Source organism: Salarias fasciatus, unplaced genomic scaffold, assembly GCF_902148845.1.
Source record: "Salarias fasciatus unplaced genomic scaffold, fSalaFa1.1, whole genome shotgun sequence".
In the NCBI taxonomy this organism is placed as follows: domain Eukaryota; kingdom Metazoa; phylum Chordata; class Actinopteri; order Blenniiformes; family Blenniidae; genus Salarias; species Salarias fasciatus.
In genome coordinates this window covers 192845-212651 of record NW_021941396.1, presented here as the reverse complement: position 1 = coordinate 212651, position 19807 = coordinate 192845, and the positions used below count along the sequence as shown (strand labels likewise).

General features: G+C 48.3%; 1 protein-coding gene across 1 annotated transcript in view; it reads left to right on the top strand.

Moving 5' to 3' along the window:
• vps13c (vacuolar protein sorting 13 homolog C) overlaps positions 1–19807 on the top strand; it is a 131391-nt gene that overhangs the window by 53903 nt on the left and 57681 nt on the right. Inside the window, exons 38-43 of the mRNA XM_030087701.1 lie at positions 12165–12320; positions 12400–12664; positions 12745–12905; positions 12980–13101; positions 13190–13487; positions 13569–13958. Of these exons, the coding sequence (XP_029943561.1) occupies positions 12165–12320; positions 12400–12664; positions 12745–12905; positions 12980–13101; positions 13190–13487; positions 13569–13958 (1392 nt within the window). The remainder of the gene's footprint in view (positions 1–12164; positions 12321–12399; positions 12665–12744; positions 12906–12979; positions 13102–13189; positions 13488–13568; positions 13959–19807) is intronic.

Genomic DNA, 19807 nt, shown 5'->3' with positions numbered 1-19807 from the left:
AGAAACGAAGCGCTGAGGACAGGTTAGGCCAGGGACGCACTGGACGCGGAACATCTCCGCATCTCCGCTCCCAACGGAGCTCCTTCAATGGGGCGGAGCTAGGTGGAGTCTTGGGGAGATGCTACATTCATGCTACATGCTAGTTTTCCAAGATTGCCAACCCTAGCTTTAACAGATACAGAGCCTGGTGTGAGGTGGTTTAAGGTTTTCAGAACGGTATCAGTCGAAGTAGTTTCAGGTGGAGTTGGCACACTTACTTTGTAGCTGAAGCTGCAAATTTCCAGATATAAAATATAAAATAAAACAAGAACAAAACTGGACTTTAGGAGTGAACACATTTCAGACAGAGGGCAAGATGGCGCCTGTGACCGGTGGTGCCTCTGCTGGGCTCCTGCTAAACTTTGTATGGTAATTCTTTCTGAATATGTGAGCATATCAGCCGGACTGACTGTTGATGTGTCTCGGCCTCACAGACTTATGATCGGGACTCGCTGTTCTGTATCACAGAGACTACGGAGGGCCTGTTTAACACACGCTCCTTACAAACAGGCGTTTCCTCCCCCCTTGACTATTGACTCAAACTCACCGGAGTATTTGCTGCTGTTCTGGGCGTCAGGCAAGGTCCGCAGGAGATCGAGGAAAAGGCGAGGATCCCGAGCCGGCGTCCCGGTACGGCGAAGGCGTGAGGCTGCTGCCTGGGCTCTGCCACGGCACGCTGCGGAGGCGTCCGGCGTCTCCGCCATGTCCTGCTCTGCCACGGCACGCTGCGGAGGCGTCCGGCGTCTCCGCCATGTCCTGCTCTGCCACGGCACGCTGCGGAGGCGTCCGGCGTCTCCGCCATGTCCTGCTCTGCCACGGCACGCTGCGGAGGCATCCGGCGTCTCCGCCATGTCCTGCTCTGCCACGGCTCGCTGCGGAGGCGTCCGGCGTCTCCGCCATGTCCTGCTCTGCCACGGCACGCTGCGGAGGCGTCCGGCGTCTCCGCCATGTCCTGCTCTGCCACGGCACGCTGCGGAGGCGTCCAGCGTCTCCGCCATGTCCTGCTCTGCCACGGCACGCTGCGGAGGCGTCCGGCGTCTCCGCCATGTCCTGCTCTGCCACGGCACGCTGCGGAGGCGTCCGGCGTCTCCGCCATGTCCTGCTCTGCCACGGCACGCTGCGGAGGCGTCCAGCGTCTCCGCCATGTCCTGCTCTGCCACGGCACGCTGCGGAGGCATCCGGCGTCTCCGCCATGTCCTGCTCTGCCACGGCACGCTGCGGAGGCATCCGGCGTCTCCGCCATGTCCTGCTCTGCCACGGCTCGCTGCGGAGGCGTCCGGCGTCTCCGCCATGTCCTGCTCTGCCACGGCACGCTGCGGAGGCGTCCGGCGTCTCCGCCATGTCCTGCTCTGCCACGGCACGCTGCGGAGGCGTCCGGCGTCTCCGCCATGTCCTGCTCTGCCACGGCACGCTGCGGAGGCGTCCGGCGTCTCCGCCATGTCCTGCTCTGCCACGGCACGCTGCGGAGGCATCCGGCGTCTCCGCCATGTCCTGCTCTGCCACGGCACGCTGCGGAGGCATCCGGCGTCTCCGCCATGTCCTGCTCTGCCACGGCTCGCTGCGGAGGCGTCCGGCGTCTCCGCCATGTCCTGCTCTGCCACGGCACGCTGCGGAGGCATCCGGCGTCTCCGCCATGTCCTGATCTGCCACGGCACGCTGCGGAGGCGTCCGGCGTCTCCGCCATGTCCTGCTCTGCCACGGCACGCTGCGGAGGCGTCCGGCGTCTCCGCCATGTCCTGGTCCTCGATGATTGTGACAGCGTATCCACGCCGCTGTTAGCCCGGGCCACGAGTGTCCTGGATCCTGTTTGGCGCTTGAGTCCTGGTCGTGGATCCTCATCGGAGCAGCGCACTTCCGTGTTTCCGTCAACACGGACCAGCTGGTGTCCTCATAACCGCTGCCTTCGTCCAATCACGCTGCACACCTCGGACCCAACGTCCGTGATGTCACACTCGATCCACCTCGGTCTTCTGAACGCCTGCTCCATCGGGAACAAATCCTTTTCCCTGAACGACCTCATCTCAAGGGAAAACATGATATAATGTGCATCACGGAGACTTGGCAGAAAGGAGGCGTTCATCCACCTGAACGAGCTCTGCCCCGCTGGCTTTGCTGCCGGGAAGCCCCGCCCCCGTCGAGGTGGGGGGGGGGCTGGTATTCGTCCACAAGGAGGATTATGTTTGTAAAGTGACTCCTTCACAGGAATACGCCTCTTTTGAATCTCAGGTGGTCAAGGTGGGACCCCTGCTCCCTCTCTGTGTGGTGGTCTGCCGTCCTCCTGGCTCTGCTGCTGCCTTCTGAAAGGATCTTAGTGACTTCTTATCCTCTAGTTAAAGCTGGAACCTGTTTTAATCCTTGGAGACTTTAGCCTTCATGTTGATAGCACCTCCTCATCCTGCACAATGGAAGTTTTATCTTTGACTCAAGCCTTTAGCCTCGTGCAACATGTTTCAGTGCCAACCCACCGAATTTAGACCTTGTTTTCTCACTCGGCCTGGACATTTCTAATGTGTCAGTGATGGATGTCCACATGAGTGATCATTGTCTTGTTTCATGTGATTTGCATTTCAGTCTCGAGCCCAAAACTTTAGAAGGTCTCAGAGGCGCATCATCACTGCTAATACTGCAGAAAGGTTCTCTGCTTAGTTTGATCCTCTTCTTTTCACAAACTGCTCTGGTGTAGACGACCTAATCCAGTGTTTCGATGACCACTGTGTAATGGTTTTGGATCAAGTGGCCCCTTTTAAAGCTAATCTGACTACAAAGAAAGAAGCATGCCCTTGGATAAACGAGCATGTTTTAATGAGATACTGTGCCGGAAGACTGAACGTCTGGAAATCCACTAACCTTGAGGTTCACAGGCTCCATCTCAGGGGTCTCACGTCATCGTACAATGAAATGGTTGAGAATGCCAGGTCCAGCTACATCTGTCAACTGGTGGCAGTGAACAAGAAAAACCCCAAAGTGTTGTTTGATACAATTAATTCTCTCGTTCATCCTGCTGCGCCTGTAATTCCCGTTTTCACCAAAGCCGATAGCCAGGCTTTCTTGAATTTTTTCACTGATAAAATCAAGACGCTCAAGGACAACATGCCACCTCCTCTGTGTGGCGCCCTGGCTGTTATTGAGCCTATCCCCAGCATGTGGTTCACTTTTGAGTCTAAGTCTTGCTGATGTTCTGGCTCTGGTAACCAAGATGAAACGCTCTTCCTGTTCCTCTGATATCCTCCCCTGCAGACTGTTCTCAGAGGTTCTGGAGGCAGTCGGTCCCCGGGTTATCAAAATGATCAACCTCTCTTTGTCATCAGGCGTGTTTCCGAATACCTTCAAGCTCGCCATTGTGGAGCCGCTACTTAAAAAAAGGAGGTTTGCACCCGGCAGACCTAAATAGTTATAGGCCCATCTCTCAGCTGACATTCCTGTCGAAGATCCTTGAGAAGGTGGTCTGCAACCAGCTGTCTTCCTACCTCGACCAACATAACCTCTTCGACAAATTCCAGTCTGGCTTCCGTCAGCACCGCTCCCTACTGAAGGTGTCCAGCGACGTAATGATGTCTGCCGGTTCGGGTAAATGCACCGTGCTGGTTCTCCTGGATCTGTCCTCAGCGTTTGACACTGTTGACCACCAGGTCCTGCTATGTAGACTGAGGGACCATGTGGGACTGTCGGGGTTGGTTCTCCAGTGGTTCACCTCATATCTGTCTGGACGCAGCTTTTGTGTGTCAACAGACCAGGTTAAATCAGAGTCCATGAATCTTGGGTGTGGGGTGCCTCAGGGCTCCGTCCTGGGCCCTATTTTATTTCTTTTTTACCTGCTCCCCCTGGGTAACATAATCCAAAGGTTTAAGGACGTCTCCTACCACTTATATGCTGACGGCATCCAGCTCTACTGCTCTTTCAAGCCAGATGGGATACAGAAGCTGGATTCCCTTTTTCCACTGCTTGGCAGAAATAAAACAATGGCTCAGGGAAAACTCTCTCCAACTTAACACAGACAAAACTGAAACACTCATCTTAGCCCCTGATGCTTCAATTCCAGGCATCAAACAGGACCTTGGTGACCTCGGGCAGTCTGTTAATTCGAGTCTTAGAAATTTGGGTGTTTTCTTTGATAAAGACATGTCTCTAGTCTCTAGTCCCCAGTCCCTAGTCTCTAGTCTCTAGTCTCTAGTCCCTAGTCTCTAGTCTCTAGTCTCTAGTCTCTAGTCTCTAATCTCTAGTCCCCAGTCCCCAGTCCCTAGTCTCTAGTCCCTAGTCTCTAGTCCCTAGTCCCTAGTCTCTAGTCTCTAGTCCCCAGTCCCCAGTCTCTAGTCCCTAGTCTCTAGTCTCTAGTCTCTAGTCCCTAGTCCGTAGTCTCTAGTTTCTAGTTCTCTAGTCCCTAGTCTCTAGTCTCTAGTCTCTAGTCCCTAGTCTCTAGTCCCTAGTCCCTAGTCCCTAGTCTCTAGTCTCTAGTCTCTAGTCCCTAGTCCCTAGTCTCTAGTTCTCTAGTCCCTAGTCCCTAGTCCCTAGTCTCTAGTCTCTAGTCTCTAGTCTCTAGTCCCCAGTCCCCAGTCTCTAGTCTCTAGTCTCTAGTCTCTAGTCTCTAGTCTCTAGTCCCTAGTCTCTAGTCTCTAGTCTCTAGTCCCTAGTCTCTAGTCTCTAGTCTCTAGTCTCTAGTCTCTAGTTCTCTAGTCCCTAGTCCCTAGTCCCTAGTCCCTAGTCTCTAGTCTCTAGTCCCTAGTCTCTAGTCCCTAGTCCCTAGTCCCTAGTCCCTAGTCCCTAGTCTCTAGTCTCTAGTCTCTAGTCTCTAGTCCCTAGTCCCTAGTCTCTAGTCTCTAGTCCCTAGTCCCTAGTCCCTAGTCCCTAGTCTCTAGTCCCTAGACCCTAGTCCCTAGTCCCTAGTCCCTAGACCCTAGACCCTAGTCTCTAGTCTCTAGTCTCTAGTCTCTAGTCCCTAGTCTCTAGTCTCTAGTCTCTAGTCCCTAGTCTCTAGTCCCTAATCTCTAGTCCCTAGTCTCTAGTCCCTAGTCTCTAGTCCCTAGTGCAGCACTGCAAGCAGCTGACGAGTAACTGTTTTTTTCAACTAAGAAAAATCTCTAAACTTAAGAAAATTGTATCATGCAACGATCTGGAGCTCATCATCCATGCCTTTGTTTCTTCATGTTTAGACTACTGCAACATCCTCTTCTCATGCCTGAACAAGAAGGAGCTTTCGAGGCTGCAACTTGTGCAAAACTCTGCCAGGGTTTCCCCCAGAAAACCGGCTGAGCCTGGTGGTTGGACTGCTAGAGAAGCCCACCGTGTTTATGAAAAAAAAAAAAAAAAGTAGAAAACCACAATCTTAAAATAAAGTTTTAACAGACACACACAAAAAAAATAGAATAAATATCAAATATTTTCACCTAAGTTAAATCCTAGTGAATCTTAAAACAAGCCTTTGCTGTTCACATTTAAAGGTAAATTAACAAAAATAAAGTGCAAACATGATCAAGGTGTAGAAACAGGGCAGTCAGAGGCTGGAGAGGACTGCTGGACTGTCTGACCTCGTCTGCTTTTTGAATGAAAAACAAAAGAAAAAATATTGAAAAATTATTAGATTGCTTACAGTTATTAATATTCTTATGTTCTTTAGGTATCTGTTGTTCATATGGAGTCCACAGCAGTCCAGCAGTACCTCCTTCAGTCCAGCAGGGGGCGCAGTGTCACTGTTAGCTGTACAGTGCAGTGTGAAGCAGTAGAAGAAGAATGTGTCTGAAGTCCTCCAGACTGATGAAGCGTTGTTCATTAAACAGAAGCAGTCCCCCGTCTGGACCGGGACTCGTTCTGAGGACCGGGACTCGTTCTGAGGACAGAACACCAGCCGTTCTGGATCAGATCCTCTAGTTCACTGTTTCCCATCGCGGCTCGCAGAAGGCTGCTCTGACCACGCGCTAACTTCCATGCTAACTGCTAACATGCTAACTCGCACCGGCTCTGCCTCATCAACTTGCCGCGGCTCTCTGATGAAAACACGCCTCACCTCTGACCCCTGTGTGTTCACGTATCGACCATCAGGTGTCGCCGTTGTAACCGGATCACCAGACGCCATTAAAAGCTCCAGAGACCGTCTGTGGTGTCGCTGGTTTGGCTCATAAAAAAACATATTTCCAATAAATAAATCAGCGACGCTCAGCCTGGCGGGGGGGCAAGAAAAGCCTGGCGGCCCGCCAGGCCTAGAAAGCACTGAGGGAAACCCTGTCTGCAGCGAGAATCCTGACCCCCACAAACAGCTGGACCCGCATACCCCCCATTTTAAAGCAGCTTCATTGGCTGCCAGTCTCTTACAGAGTCAGCTTGAAGATTTTAGTTTCATCTTTCGGGCCTCGCATTAACAAGCTCCTTCTTATATTCTCGACCTGCTCCAGCCCTACTCCCCTGTGAGGGCTTTAAGGTCTGCGGACCAGAATCTCTTAAAGGTGCCCGGTTCAAGACCAGAGGAGCCCGATCGTTCCAGGCCGTTGCTCCCAGGCTCTGGAACGATCTCCGCTCTCTCTCCGCTCAGTTGCATCTGTTGACACTTTAAAAACACAGCTGAAAACCTTCTTGTCTTCTCAATCATTTGCTTAGTTTTTTGGGCCTGTTTTTATCTCATTTTTAGTGTTGACTATTTATGTGTATTTAATTGTCGTTTTTTATATATGTTGTGAAGCACTTTCTGGCTCTTTGTCTGTGAAAGGTGCTGTATAAATCCAATTTACTTACTAATTGCTCAGATGAAGTGAAAGGTTTTCAATGTGTAGATCTCTGAAGGTTTGAATACCTAAAGTAGGCCAATGATGGAAGCCTCGGTCCATCAGAGAAGCAGAAAAGGCAGGATTAGAGGCAATTTGAGCAAGTAAAGAGAGTGTTTGTGAAATGCTCTTTAAATTGGTCTCACCCTTTGTCTGACCTGATGGGCTCAGTTTGTCTCCGTATTCATGAGTACATCTGGTTTTGAATAAAGGTTCTTCAGCGTGGTAGTGGATAGTTTCAAATTCTTCGTCTTAAAAGACCTTTATATGAGTCCGATGATGGAGTGGTAGAGTAAATGTCATCAATATGCTTGATCTGTTTGATTCAATCTAATGACTTTTTTCTGGCCTTGGCCTTCTAAGCACAGAAGGAGATAATGTTTCCCTTAAATAAAGAAGCCTTCAACGTCTCCCAAAGTAGGGAAGCTGACCCCGGGATTTCACTGCATGCCTGCCCGGTCCGTCTGCGGTCCGGGTCCGCCTCGCAGCGGGTCGACCAGCTCTCCGGGTCCGCCTCGCAGCGGGTCGACCAGCTCTCCGGGTCCGCCTCGCAGCGGGTCGACCAGCTCTCCGGGTCCGCCTCGCAGCGGGTCGACCAGCTCTCGCAATTCATGTAGAATCGCGCGATATACAGACGCGGAAGTTTGCTATTTACAGAAAACTACATCCATTCAAGCGATTAGTAGCAAACAAAGGCCTGGTGCTGACCTGGTGATCTTCCTGCACTGGAGATAATTGTGATTCCGCCCTAAATGACGTTTTCCAGGTACAGTACTTTTACGTTGTTGAGACAGTTTATTTTATTTTGAAACATCTACAGCTGTGGAATGAGCTAAATGGTAAATGGACTACACCTGTATAGCGCTTTGTACCCTGCATGACAGAGCCCAAAGCGCTTCACACTGCAGCATCACATCAACCCGTTCACTCCACACGGGGTGGAGGTGAGCTGCTGCTGCAGCCACAGCTGTCCTGGGGGGGGCAGACTGACGGAAGCGAGGCTGCCAGTCTGCCCCGTCGGCCCCTCCCACCACCAACCATTCACTCTCACTACTTTCATACTAGGCAAGGAGGGTGAAGTGTCTTGCCCAAGGACACAACGGCAGTTTTACGCCTGCGGGAGCGGGGATCGAACCGCCAACCTTCCGGTTATAAGACGACCCGCTCTACAAACTGAGCTGCCACTGCGCATCAGGCAGGCCCCCTCACTGTCCATTTTTAAGAAAGATCTTAAAACACATTTTTATTCACTGGCTTTTAACTCAGCCTGAGACTCCGCCCTTGTTTTTTTTTAATGTTTTTTTTAGTGTCTCTTTTTTGTTGTTGTTTTGTGTTCTTTGTTCTTAATGTTTTACTCTTGCACTTATACTTATATAAACATATATATATATATATATATACAATGGGGGAAATAAGTATTGAACGCATTAACTGTTTTGTCATTACATTTATTTCCAAAGATGCAATTCATGTGACATTTCTTCCAGACACTGGTATTAACTCAACTAATCCACACATGAAAAGAAATCACAACATTCAAATCCATAAATAGTGATTATGTGGAATTAAGTGCAATAACACAGGAAAAAAGTATTGAACACACCATGGGAAAGCTGTATAGTTTGTCAAGGAAAGGCACCATACCATCTCACACCTGAAAGTCATTAGTCTTTGTACTTCCTATAAGTGCAAACCAACATCAGCTGGGTTAGTGCTAATTGATGGCCCTATAAACAGGTTGTTTTTTCACCAAGTAGTCAAACAAGACACATCTCATGACGGGTAAAAGCAAGGAGCTCTCTCAAGACCTTCGCAGCCTGATTGTTGCTCAGCATCAGAATGGAACTGGTTACAGACTTATCTCAAAGAATCTGAGTATTCCAGTAAGCACCGTTGGGGCCATTATCCGCAAGTGGAAGAAGCATCACCTTATCATCAACAGGCCGCGCACAGGAGCTCCTCGCAAGATTTCTGACCAGGGAGTCAGAAAGATGGTCAGAAGAGTTCTCAAAGAGCCAAGGACCACCCGGAAAGCACTCCAGCAAGACATGGAGGCAGCAGGTACAAGTGTTCCAGAGAAAACGATAGGCAATGCACTCCACCGCCATGGCCTCTATGGACGCTCAGCCCGCAAGACTCCCTTCCTCAAAAAAAGGCATGTTGAAGCTCGTCTAAAGTTTGCTAAACAGCATCTGGATAAGCCTGTGGAATACTGGGAGAATGTTGTCTGGTCAGATGAGACCAAAATGGAACTTTTTGGCTGTCATACTACACACCATGTTTGGAGGAGAAATGGCACTGCACATCACCCAAATAACACTATACCAACAGTGAAGTTTGGTGGTGGAAACATCATGGCATGGGGTTGTTTCTCATCTCGTGGTACTGGCAGACTTCATATAATTGAAGGAGCAATGAATGGAAACATCTATCGGCAAATTCTTGAGATGAACCTCCTGCCATCCACCAGGATGATGAAGATGAGACGGGGCTGGACCTTTCAACAGGACAACGATCCGAAGCACACGGCAAAGTTGACTCTCCAATGGTTTAAAAAAAAGAAAATCAATGTTTTAGAATGGCCCAGTCAATCACCTGACTTAAATCCCATCGAACATTTGTGGAAAGAACTAAAGATAAGGGTTCACCAGAGGGCACCAAAGAATATTCAGGATTTGAAGACAATCTGTGCGGAGGAATGGGCAAAAATCACACCTGAGCAGTGTGGGCGATTAGTTCATACATACAACAAGCGTCTGGAAGCAGTCATTGCAAACAAAGGCTTCTCCACAAAGTATTAAACCAGTCTCAGATAGTGTGTTCAATACTTTTTTCCTGTGTTATTGCACTTAATTCCACATAATCACTATTTATGGATTTGAATGTTGTGATTTCTTTTCATGTGTGGATTATTTGAGTTAATACCAGTGTCTGGAAGAAATGTCACATGAATTGCATCTTTGGAAATAAATGTAATGACAAAACAGTTAATGCGTTCAATACTTATTTCCCCCATTGTATATATATTTGTTAGGGATGCACATTTTATATATTTTTTATGACCGTTAAGCGACGCCCTTTAACCGGTTAATAACCGATCAGATTTAAGGCCCGTCCTGCTTCATGTCTGCGGGGTGTGTGTTGCGCATTGGTCTGCGCGGACCGATCTGCGGACGTCGCGCAGCAGCCAGAATTTGTGACCGCGTTGCGCGCAGGTGGCGCCGGTATACGCATCGCCAGAGCGCCACAGAAAACAGAACATGACGGTAAAAGTGACGGCATCTCGTGGACGGAGACAGCAGCCTGTCTGGAGGAGGAGAAGGTCTGCCGAGGGAGTCGCTCCGGCGCCGCCCCGCCATTCAGAAAAAAGAATAAAAAAGGCTAAATAAACTTTAATACTAAATGATAACATACTGACAATGTATGTGCTTCATTTTCTCTAAATAATCTGTAATAAAGGAGCAGAGAAACAGTCTGTAGAGCCGGAAAAGCTTGTGGAGGATGTGTGGAACACTGCGCCTGAACGCACAGCGTGGAGCGGTGGAGCGCCGAGGCTCCAAAGCCACGCCAAGCAGGACGACCTTTAAACGCCCTGCTGAGCGGCTCCATGCTGCCGCTCCGACATTCCGACGCACCGCCGTTTAGACACATCACCATTCCGGAATACCGCTATTCCGACACGCAGACGTCCCTCCATTCCGACGCGGAAATGTGGCTCCGAGTGAGAGACGGACTCGGCGCTGTCCGGTGCTGAACTGCAGATTTACAATGACAGCAAATTCTCATCTAAAATGTAAGAAAAGCTACAAGATTTAGATGTAACTAACAGCACTGTAGGCTTCAATCGTCTCCTGTTGTTTTTAAATGATGTGGAGAGTGAGCGCGCCGGTGATTTTTTTTTTTGTGTTCTGATTAATTTCCTAAATAAAGTTTTAGCTTCTGAAATCCGACTTTTAAACAGTTCTGATGAAGCATAATGTTGATCTGGATGCTGCGGCTTCACACTGAACCATTTCACTGTGAATCTGGACGACCCGCGGCGTCTGGAGATAAAACATAATATTCAACGTAACGCCGGTTTTGTGCCACATGCGTCAATGCGCACAAAGACACACACCCTCCGACTGTACAACATGAAGGCCCCTGGAATTAATCAGTGACTGAAGGAGTCGTCTGCAGCGCCGTCATTGATATCTGAAACATAACGCCAGCTGCAGGAAGACGCTCGGCTCTGTGGAGAGCTCCTCCAGCTGGAGCCGATAGTATTAACCGGTCAAAGTTCCTGTTATCGTTAACGGTTAAACGGTTTACCATGTGCATCCCTAATGTGTGTATATATATATATATATATATATATGTGTATATATATATATATGTGTGTGTGTGTGTGTGTGTGTGTGTGTGTGTCTTTGTACAGCACTTTGTACCAGCTTTAGTTGTTTTTAAAGTGCTATATAAATAAAGTTGAGTTGAGTTGAATTAAACCAACAACTGAAATGGTCTGTCTTCCCGGGTTTTAAACCAACAACCTGAAAGGGTCGGTCTGCACCAGCACTTAAAGGGCAACTCCAGTTTTTGACACCTGGACCTTATTTCTAGGTGAGTCATGCTCATAAACTCACTCAGACAGACCTGCTGCAGCTCGGAGTCCAGAAGTTATTTAGACCCCACCGATGTAGCGGGGCCACGGCAGGGGGGCTTCAGCGCGGGACATCATCTCTGCAAAGTCGCTCACTTCGGCTGTATTTCTTCATCCATCGCCAGTGTTATCATGAAGTCAGCTCGTCTAGCGTCTTCAGGTGGGTCAGCTGATCTGGATCGGGACCTCTTCGTGAGGAGAGGGCTCCAGGAGGATCACGGCGGCTGGCTTTGGGACCTCCGGAGCCTCCGTGGAGCAGCTCCGGGCCGTTTACCCAATCGGCCCCAACTCAGCCCCTGGAAGTCAGGCACCCAGGCGCCGTGGCAGCCGAGGCCGACTCAGAGTGCCTCTCTGCTGGGGAGAGGAGCTGCAACGTTCCCATCCGAGCTAATTGTGTCTAAGTTAGTGAAAACTGTCAGCTGACCCACCTGAAGACAGTAGACGAGCTGACTTCATGATAACACTGGCGATGGATGAAGAAATACAGCCGAAGTGAGCGACTTTGCAGAGATGATGTCCCGCGCTGAAGCCCCCCTGCCGTGGCCCCGCTACATCGGTGGGATCTAAATAACTTCTGGACTCCGAGCTGCAGCAGGTCTGTCTGAGTGAGTTTATGAGCAGGACTCACCTAGAAATAAGGTCCAGGTGTCAAAAAACCGGAGTTGCCCTTTAAAGGCTCAGGAGGTCAGGGGGTGATGTTCAGGACTCAGGAGGTCAGAGTTCGTCTCTTCCTGCAGATGAAGACCAACCCAGTTCACAGCCACAGTCCTGTCCACGGAGACGACTTTGTTGTCCTCCCTGAGCCTCGCACCGCCTTCACCGTCTGCTCCAAAGACACCATGAACGTCACACTGTCCCAGAGCAGCCTCGGCGTCTTCCACAACCTGGCCGAGGTATCTGTCCCCTGTCCCTCTGCTCCACCTGTCCACCGTCCGTCCACTAAGGTCTTGTGTCTCTGCTGTGTCTGCCCAGGCGTTCTCAGAGGGCACAGCCTCCACCTTCAACCCCTCTCTGAAGGAGGAGCCGCCCTTCACCATTAGGAACTCTCTGGGCATTCCTCTCATTCTGCAGCACAGCGCCACCTTGAGGCCAGTGGGGAGTGTGGCTCAGGGAAAGCTGCATGAGCTTCCTGTGGATCAGAGCCTGGACCTGGAGCACTCCACGTTCCAGTCCTCGTACCGAGGCAAGCTGTCCACCCTGCAGCGCCAGGACAGCTGCATGTTCAGCCTGAGCATCGGTCCGTTCCGCCGGCATCCCCCCCGTCGTCTTTTGTCGTCTGTCCCGCCAGCTGTCTCACGTCCTGCTCCCGTCACGCAGTGCCGTCTGGATTCAGCGAGATCTCCAACATCGCGGTGGAGAAGCCGGGCCGGCGCCTCTACAACGTCCGCGGCCCGATGCTGCAGGAGTCCGTCTCCGTGCTGGTGCAGGTCGACGCCGCCGGCGGCAGCAAGGTCGTCACCGTGCGCTCGCCACTGCAGGTCAGCGCCTCGCCGTTTGAACCTGCTGCGGTTTGATTTCCATCCGCCGTGCCGCTGACAGATCTGCTCCTCAGATCAAGAACCACTTCTCGGTGCCGTTCGCCGTCCTGAAGTACTGCCCGGCGTCCCGCGGCCTGCAGCCCGTCGGCCTGGCCCAGCCCGACGCCGACTTCCACGTCGCCTTGGAAACATACAGGTACACCCACAGCGCCTTGCTCAGAGGCACTGGGCGGTCTTATTAATATCCGTCCAGCAGCCTCTGATGCCGTCCGTCCGTCCCGCAGGTCCCAGCTCTTCGTCCGGCCGGCCGGTCCCCTGGACGGGCAGTACGGGGCGTCCTCCAGCTGCGTCTCCTGGAAGGAGCAGGTGCACCACAGCGCCGAGGTGCGCTCGCTGCTGCAGTGTCCGGCGTCCGGCGCCGGCCTGCTGCCGCTCATGGTCAGCGTGTCGGCCGTCCCCGACGACCTGCGGCACATCGCCAGCCACGGCGAGGAGGACTGGGACCCCGCCTATGTCCTCCACCTGCACCCGGTGGCCACGCTGCGCAACCTGCTGCCCTACGGCGTCCGCTACCTGATGGAGGTAGGACTGCCGAGGGCCCGGGGCCGGGGCTCCGACTGTCCCCCCTCGGGTGCCGGAGCCAACGTTGTCCTCCGTCCTCAGAGTTCCGCGGACTCCCGGGAGCTGCCGGAGGGCGGCGCGTCCGACCTGCTGAACGCCCGTGTCTCCGGGGAGATCGTCTCGCTGGTTCTGATGCGGTACCAGGGCCGAGACTGGCACGGACACGTCCGGCTGGACCCGGACCTGCCCGAGTTCTTCGCTCTGTGCCTGAGCTGCGACTCCGACCGGAACCTGACGGTGGACGTGAGCGTCCACGTCACGAGGACGGGGGGCCGCCTGCTGCTGTCTCTCTTCAGCCCCTACTGGATCATCAACAAGACGTCCCGGGTGCTGCAGTACCGCGCGGAGGACACCAGCGTCAAACACCCCGCCGACTTCAGGGACGTGGTCCTGTTCTCCTTCAAGAAGAGGAACCTGTTCAGCAAAAACAAGGTGAAACTCACTTAGTTCCTCCGACTCCATTGGGAGTGTTAGGCAGCTAATGTCCCCCAGCCGTCTCTGTCCAGACTTCGGTCTTGACTTCCATCCACTCGATCTGCAGATTGTTCATGTCTCTCTTTTTTTTTTTTTAAATATGTTTATTAAATTTTCAAGTTATAACATAGAGAAGAAAAAAAAATACATACAACAAAGCAATAATGAACAATTGAACATTTGGCTCACACACACATTCAACTTTGTACAGGCAAGAGATTCAGGAATCACATCCAGTATAAATACCGTAGTTAAATGAGGAAAAATACAGCAAAATAAGTATAGGGTATTGCTGTTATATGTGACATATTTGAAAAGATGAAATCGATAGAAGTCAATAAATAAACTAAATAAATGAGCATATATATATATATATATATATATATATATATATATATATATATATATATATATATATATACATACATACACACACCCACATACATACATACATATACATATAAAGAAAGAAAGAAGAAGGAAAAAAAAAAAAAAAAACCTCCCACAGAGATATGTCAATTAGATGGTGGGTGTCTTCGAGACAGAGCATGAAAACTTCTCACGTGAACCCTCTTATGAGAATGGAGGAAATATTCACACCAATATGTGATAGAAAAGGTGCCCATGTTTTATGAAAAACATCATCCTTGCTGTGCAGTTTACATGTCAGGTAGTCCAGTTCAACATATTCCAGTATTACCCTTTGCCATTGAGCCTTAGATGGAACTTTATCTGTTATCCATAACAAAAGAATACTTTTTCTAGCACAAAAAGCAAGTATCTGATAAAGTTTTCTTTTATATTTGTCACAGATGGAAATGTCAGGAATGCCAAGTAGCAGATGTAAGGGGTTATTATTACTATTGATAGACAAAATGTTGTTAACTTCCTGTCTTACAACCTGCCAAAATTGCTGTAGTTTTCTACAATGCCACAGGCAATGTGAGAGACCACCAATTTCAATTTTGCATTGGGGCACCATGGAGATGAATTAGACTTGAATTTATGAAGTTGTGCGGGCGATATGTGGGCTCTGTGTAAGATCTTAAGTTGCATGGCTCTCACTCGATTGCAAACACTGAGCGTTTTTGCATTGTTCCAAGCATCACTCCAGTCATCATCAGTTATTTTAACACCGAGTTCTCTTTCCCACAAGCCTTTCAGAGAGTCAGTATTTGTGGTGTTATACCCCTTAAGGATATGATGGAAAACACTTATAGATTTGCCAGATTTTTGTAAAAAGAGCTGTTTCTCTAGATGTGACATATTTTGGCACTGATAAATTGTGGTATCCCTTAAGACAAAGTCTCTTACTTGCAAATAACGAAAGAAGTCTTGTTGTTGAATGCCATATTTTCTTTTCAACTGACTAAAAGACATAATGGCAGAACCCTCTAAAAGATTATGTAAAGAAGATATTCCTTTATCTGCCCAAGACCGGAAATTACTGTCCATTATTCCAGGAGGGAAATCAGGATTGTCACATATAGGAGTGAAAACCGAAGTAAATTGAGATCTACCCTCTAATTTCCTTATGACACGCCAAGCCTTAACTGATGAGACTGTAATTGGGTTAACACAAGCAGATTTCAAAAATTTGTCCTTCCTGATAAACAAAAGATTAATCAACGGGTATTTGGACATTGAACCTTCCAGATCCACCCATAAAGATGTGGAGTTATTATACACCCAGTCAGCTATAGTGCGCAGATGCGTACTAAGCTGGAATTTCCTAATGTCTGGGAGATCGACACCTCCTTTTGTAGAGGGAAGACACAAAGTAGCTATTTTAAGGCGTGGTTTCTTTTTGGACCATATAAAGGAGCTAAACCAGCTATTTAATTGTTTACTGATCTTATGGGGAAATAAAACTGGGATCATTTGTATTGGGTAAAGTAGCCTGGGGAGGATGTTCATTTTCAGAAGTGCGACACGTCCTAGCCATGAGAGTGGGAGAGTATTCCATCTCTCTAGATCAAGCCTTATGCGTTCAAATATGGGTGGAAAATTTGCTTTATATAATTGGTCAAAAAAGGGTGTTATACGTATTCCTAAATAAACAAAGCCGTCTGGTGACCATTTAAAAGGAAAGGGAGACAGAGTTTCGGGTATTTGTTTCAGATTACCTAGTGGCATCACTTCTGATTTACTGTAATTTATTCTGTAGCCAGAAAAAACACTAAACATATTAATTGTCTCGATAAGGGCTGGGATAGATACCTCAGGCTTTGTCAAAACAATCAAAACATCATCCGCGTAAAGGGTGATCTTATGTTGCCTCGTGGCAGTGGCAAGACCATGAATATTACAATTTGTCCTGACTGCCTCAGCGAGAGGCTCAATTGCCAGGGCAAAGAGCAAGGGTGATAAGGGACATCCCTGTCTTGTGCCCCTTAGAATCGGAAAATTAGCAGAACACAGTCCATTCGTAAGCACTGCAGAAAGGGGATTGGTATAAAGTAACTTTATCCATCCTAGAAAATTTTCACCTAGGCCAAATTTGTGCAATGTGTAGAGTAGGTATGGTATTTCAACGCGGTCGAATGCCTTCTCGGCATCTAGAGAAAGCACCATACCACGCAGAGATTGCTGTTGAAACACTTGAATTATGTTTAGCAATCTACGCACATTATTATATGAATTGCGACCTTTTATAAACCCAGTTTGGTCCTCTTTTATAAGAGTGGGGAGTAAGCCTTCTAATCTTGTTGCTAAAATTTTGGAGAGGAGCTTTAAGTCAGCATTCAACAAAGAGATGGGCCTGTATGAAGCACAGTCCTCGGGGGTTTTGTCCTTTTTTAAAATTAGAGAGATGTGTGCCTCTCTCAGAGACGGTGGCAATGTCCCTTTCTTAAAAGAGTCATTAAACATATTTAGTAGAGGGTCAATCAGTAAGTCACTAAACTCCTTATAGAATTCACTACTCAGTCCGTCTGGCCCCGGAGATTTACCAGATTGCAAACTCTTAATGGCATCGAGGATTTCCTTCTTAGATATAGGAGCTTCAAGAGATGTTTTCTGGTCATCAGATAGACCAGGAAGGCTAAGGGAGGAGAAGAAAGTGTCCATTTTCTCTGTTGTATCAGTTTGTAATCCAGATTTATATAAGTTTTCATAAAAGTTTTTAAATTTATTATTAATGCTGATGGTATCAAAGGTCTGCTTGCCCATATCATCTATGATTGAGGAAATAATACGAGAGTCAGATTTTTTCTTTGTCAAGTACGATAGATATCTCCCCGCTTTATCACCATGTTCGAACATTTTTTGTCTAGCAAGTCTGATTTTACCTTCTGCGTCTTTTGTCAAAAGTAGATTTAAGGTGGAGCGAAGTGCCGTTATCTCTTTGAGCTTCAGTACTGAAGAATTTTCAACATAAGCTCTTTCAGCACGTTTCAGTTTAGATTCCAGGATTTTCTTTTGTTCTTCCTTTTGGCGCCTCTTAGTGGACATATAAGATATAATAAGACCTCTTGAATAGGCTTTAGATGTTTCCCACAGCAATGAGGGGTCAGTCGTGGAAGCTGAATTAACAGACAAAAATGTCTGAAATTCTTCTTTGAAGTAAGATATGAATTTATGGTCTGTTAGGATAGCAGGGTTAAATCTCCAGCGTCCAGTGTGGCTGACTTGGTTCCTGAAATTATATTGCATAAATACCGCAGCATGATCCGAAATCACTATATTTCCTATAGAGCTAGAGATAACTGATTGTAACAAGATTCTTGGAAGGAACAGATAATCAATCCTGGTATAAGAATTGTACACTTTTGAAAAAAAAGTATACTCCTTCTCAGCCATGTGTTGAGCTCTGCAGACATCTATGTAGCCTAGGTCTTCACAAAGTGCTGAGATAGTTTTCGCCTGAAGAGAAGGTGGAGAGCTACCAGGCGGAGATTTATCTATGATAGGATTTAAATGACAATTAAAATCACCTCCAATAAACGTGTTTCTAGTTTTAAGTTCTGTTACTTTAGAAAAAGAAGTAGTTAAAAGATCACTCGGGTGTCCAGGTGGGTTGTAGATATTCATTATAGCAATTTCTTCCCCATGAATTACACCTCTCACAATTACATAACAACCTGTGGCGTCCTTTGTACAGTCTAAAAGTTTGAATGGTAGATTTCTCCGGAACAAAACAGCCACACCTCTACTCCTTGAAGTAAATGAAGAGAAATAAACCTGTCCAAAACCACTTTGCTGCAGTTTCAGATGCTCGCTGTCACTTCGGTGTGTTTCCTGCAGTAGTGCTACATCAACACATTCCCTTTTAAGATACATTAGAATTTTTTTACGTTTAACAGGTGTGTGAATACCATTTACATTCCAAGTGCATAGCTTCAAAGTTACCATAATTATGGACTATGAAATGAAATATTGCCTGAACACATATTGCCTGCAGGATAATCCACAAAAGAGTGAGCCAAACAGAACCAGAACACAACAAAAACAAATAATAAAACAAAAACAAAGAACGGTGTACTTAAGGTACACTTTGCCTAGCATAGGCAAAAACAACAAAATACACTGTCCTTCTCCCTCACTAAGAGAGAAGCTCGAGTGATGAGGTCTTCTAACAGCAAAAGAAAAAGATCTATCCGGGAGGTCGGGAGCAGTTGCACAGTAATTTTACAAATCACCTTACCCCAGATAAGGAGAAAAACATGTCATTGTCAGTCTTTAAAACTTTAGTTATATGAAATGAAATAACAACCCGACAGAGCTGTTGCCCCGGATGGAAAACTTACAGTTTAATGTTTACTCATTGTCACCGGGGGTGTCCTTCAGTGACTGGAGATATTTCTCCACCGCAGCTGGATCGTGAAACATCTTCGTAGATCCGAGATAGGTGATTCTCAGTGACGCAGGGTAGATTTGCCTGTAGTCAGCGCCGAGAGTTCTCAGCTGTTTCTTCACGCCATCATACTCCTTCCTCCTGCGAAGGACGGATGCCGAGAAGTCCTGGAATATCATCACCATCGCATCTCCATACTTCAGGGCTTGATTCTTCCGTCCCATCTCCCACGCCGCATTCATGACCCGCTGTTTATCTTGGTAATTGTGGAACCTCACCAGCACCGGTCGCGGTCTCTGGGTGGGAGGGGGCTTTGGAGCCAGCGTACGATGTGCTCTCTCTAACTTTAATCGGCCGGACTTCGTCTGAATGTTGAGGATTTTTGGGAGCCAAGTCTCGAAGAACTGAGTTGGGTCTTCTCCTTCGACCCCTTCAGGGAGACCGACAATGCGGATATTCTTACGTCGCCCTCTGTTTTCCAAGTCGTCGGCCCGCTCACTCAATTCCATTACCTTCTTCTCCAGCGCTTCCAGCTTTCCTGTAACCGGGTCTGTGGTATCCTCCAACGCTGAAATCCTCTGTTCAGCCACAGTTATGCGCTTATCGTGGCTGTCTAGCTCTTCTCGATGTTTCATTAAGAGCTCCGACAGTGGACTTAGCTTTTCATCAATAACTTTGGAGATGTTAGCCGTCATTTCACCCACCGCTTCGCGAAGTGCTAATAGGCTAGCGTCTGCTCCGGTGTTAGCTGTAATGCTAACACCCGTATTTGTCTCGCTAGCCTGCTGGCTTGACTCCCCCTCCTCAGGTACTTGGTTTTTCTTGCGTGGCATTCCGTCGGACTGTCTCAAAAAGTAACTGTCAATGTTCATGTTAGGTTAGTGAACCATAGAAAGGTCGGAGCACTATTTTTAAGGATAAAGTGGAAAGAATAAGCGATTTAGCCTAGCAGCTCTCCCGAACGTGACCGTTTCCTACGCCGCCATCTTGAAAACCTTGATGTGCTGCGCCA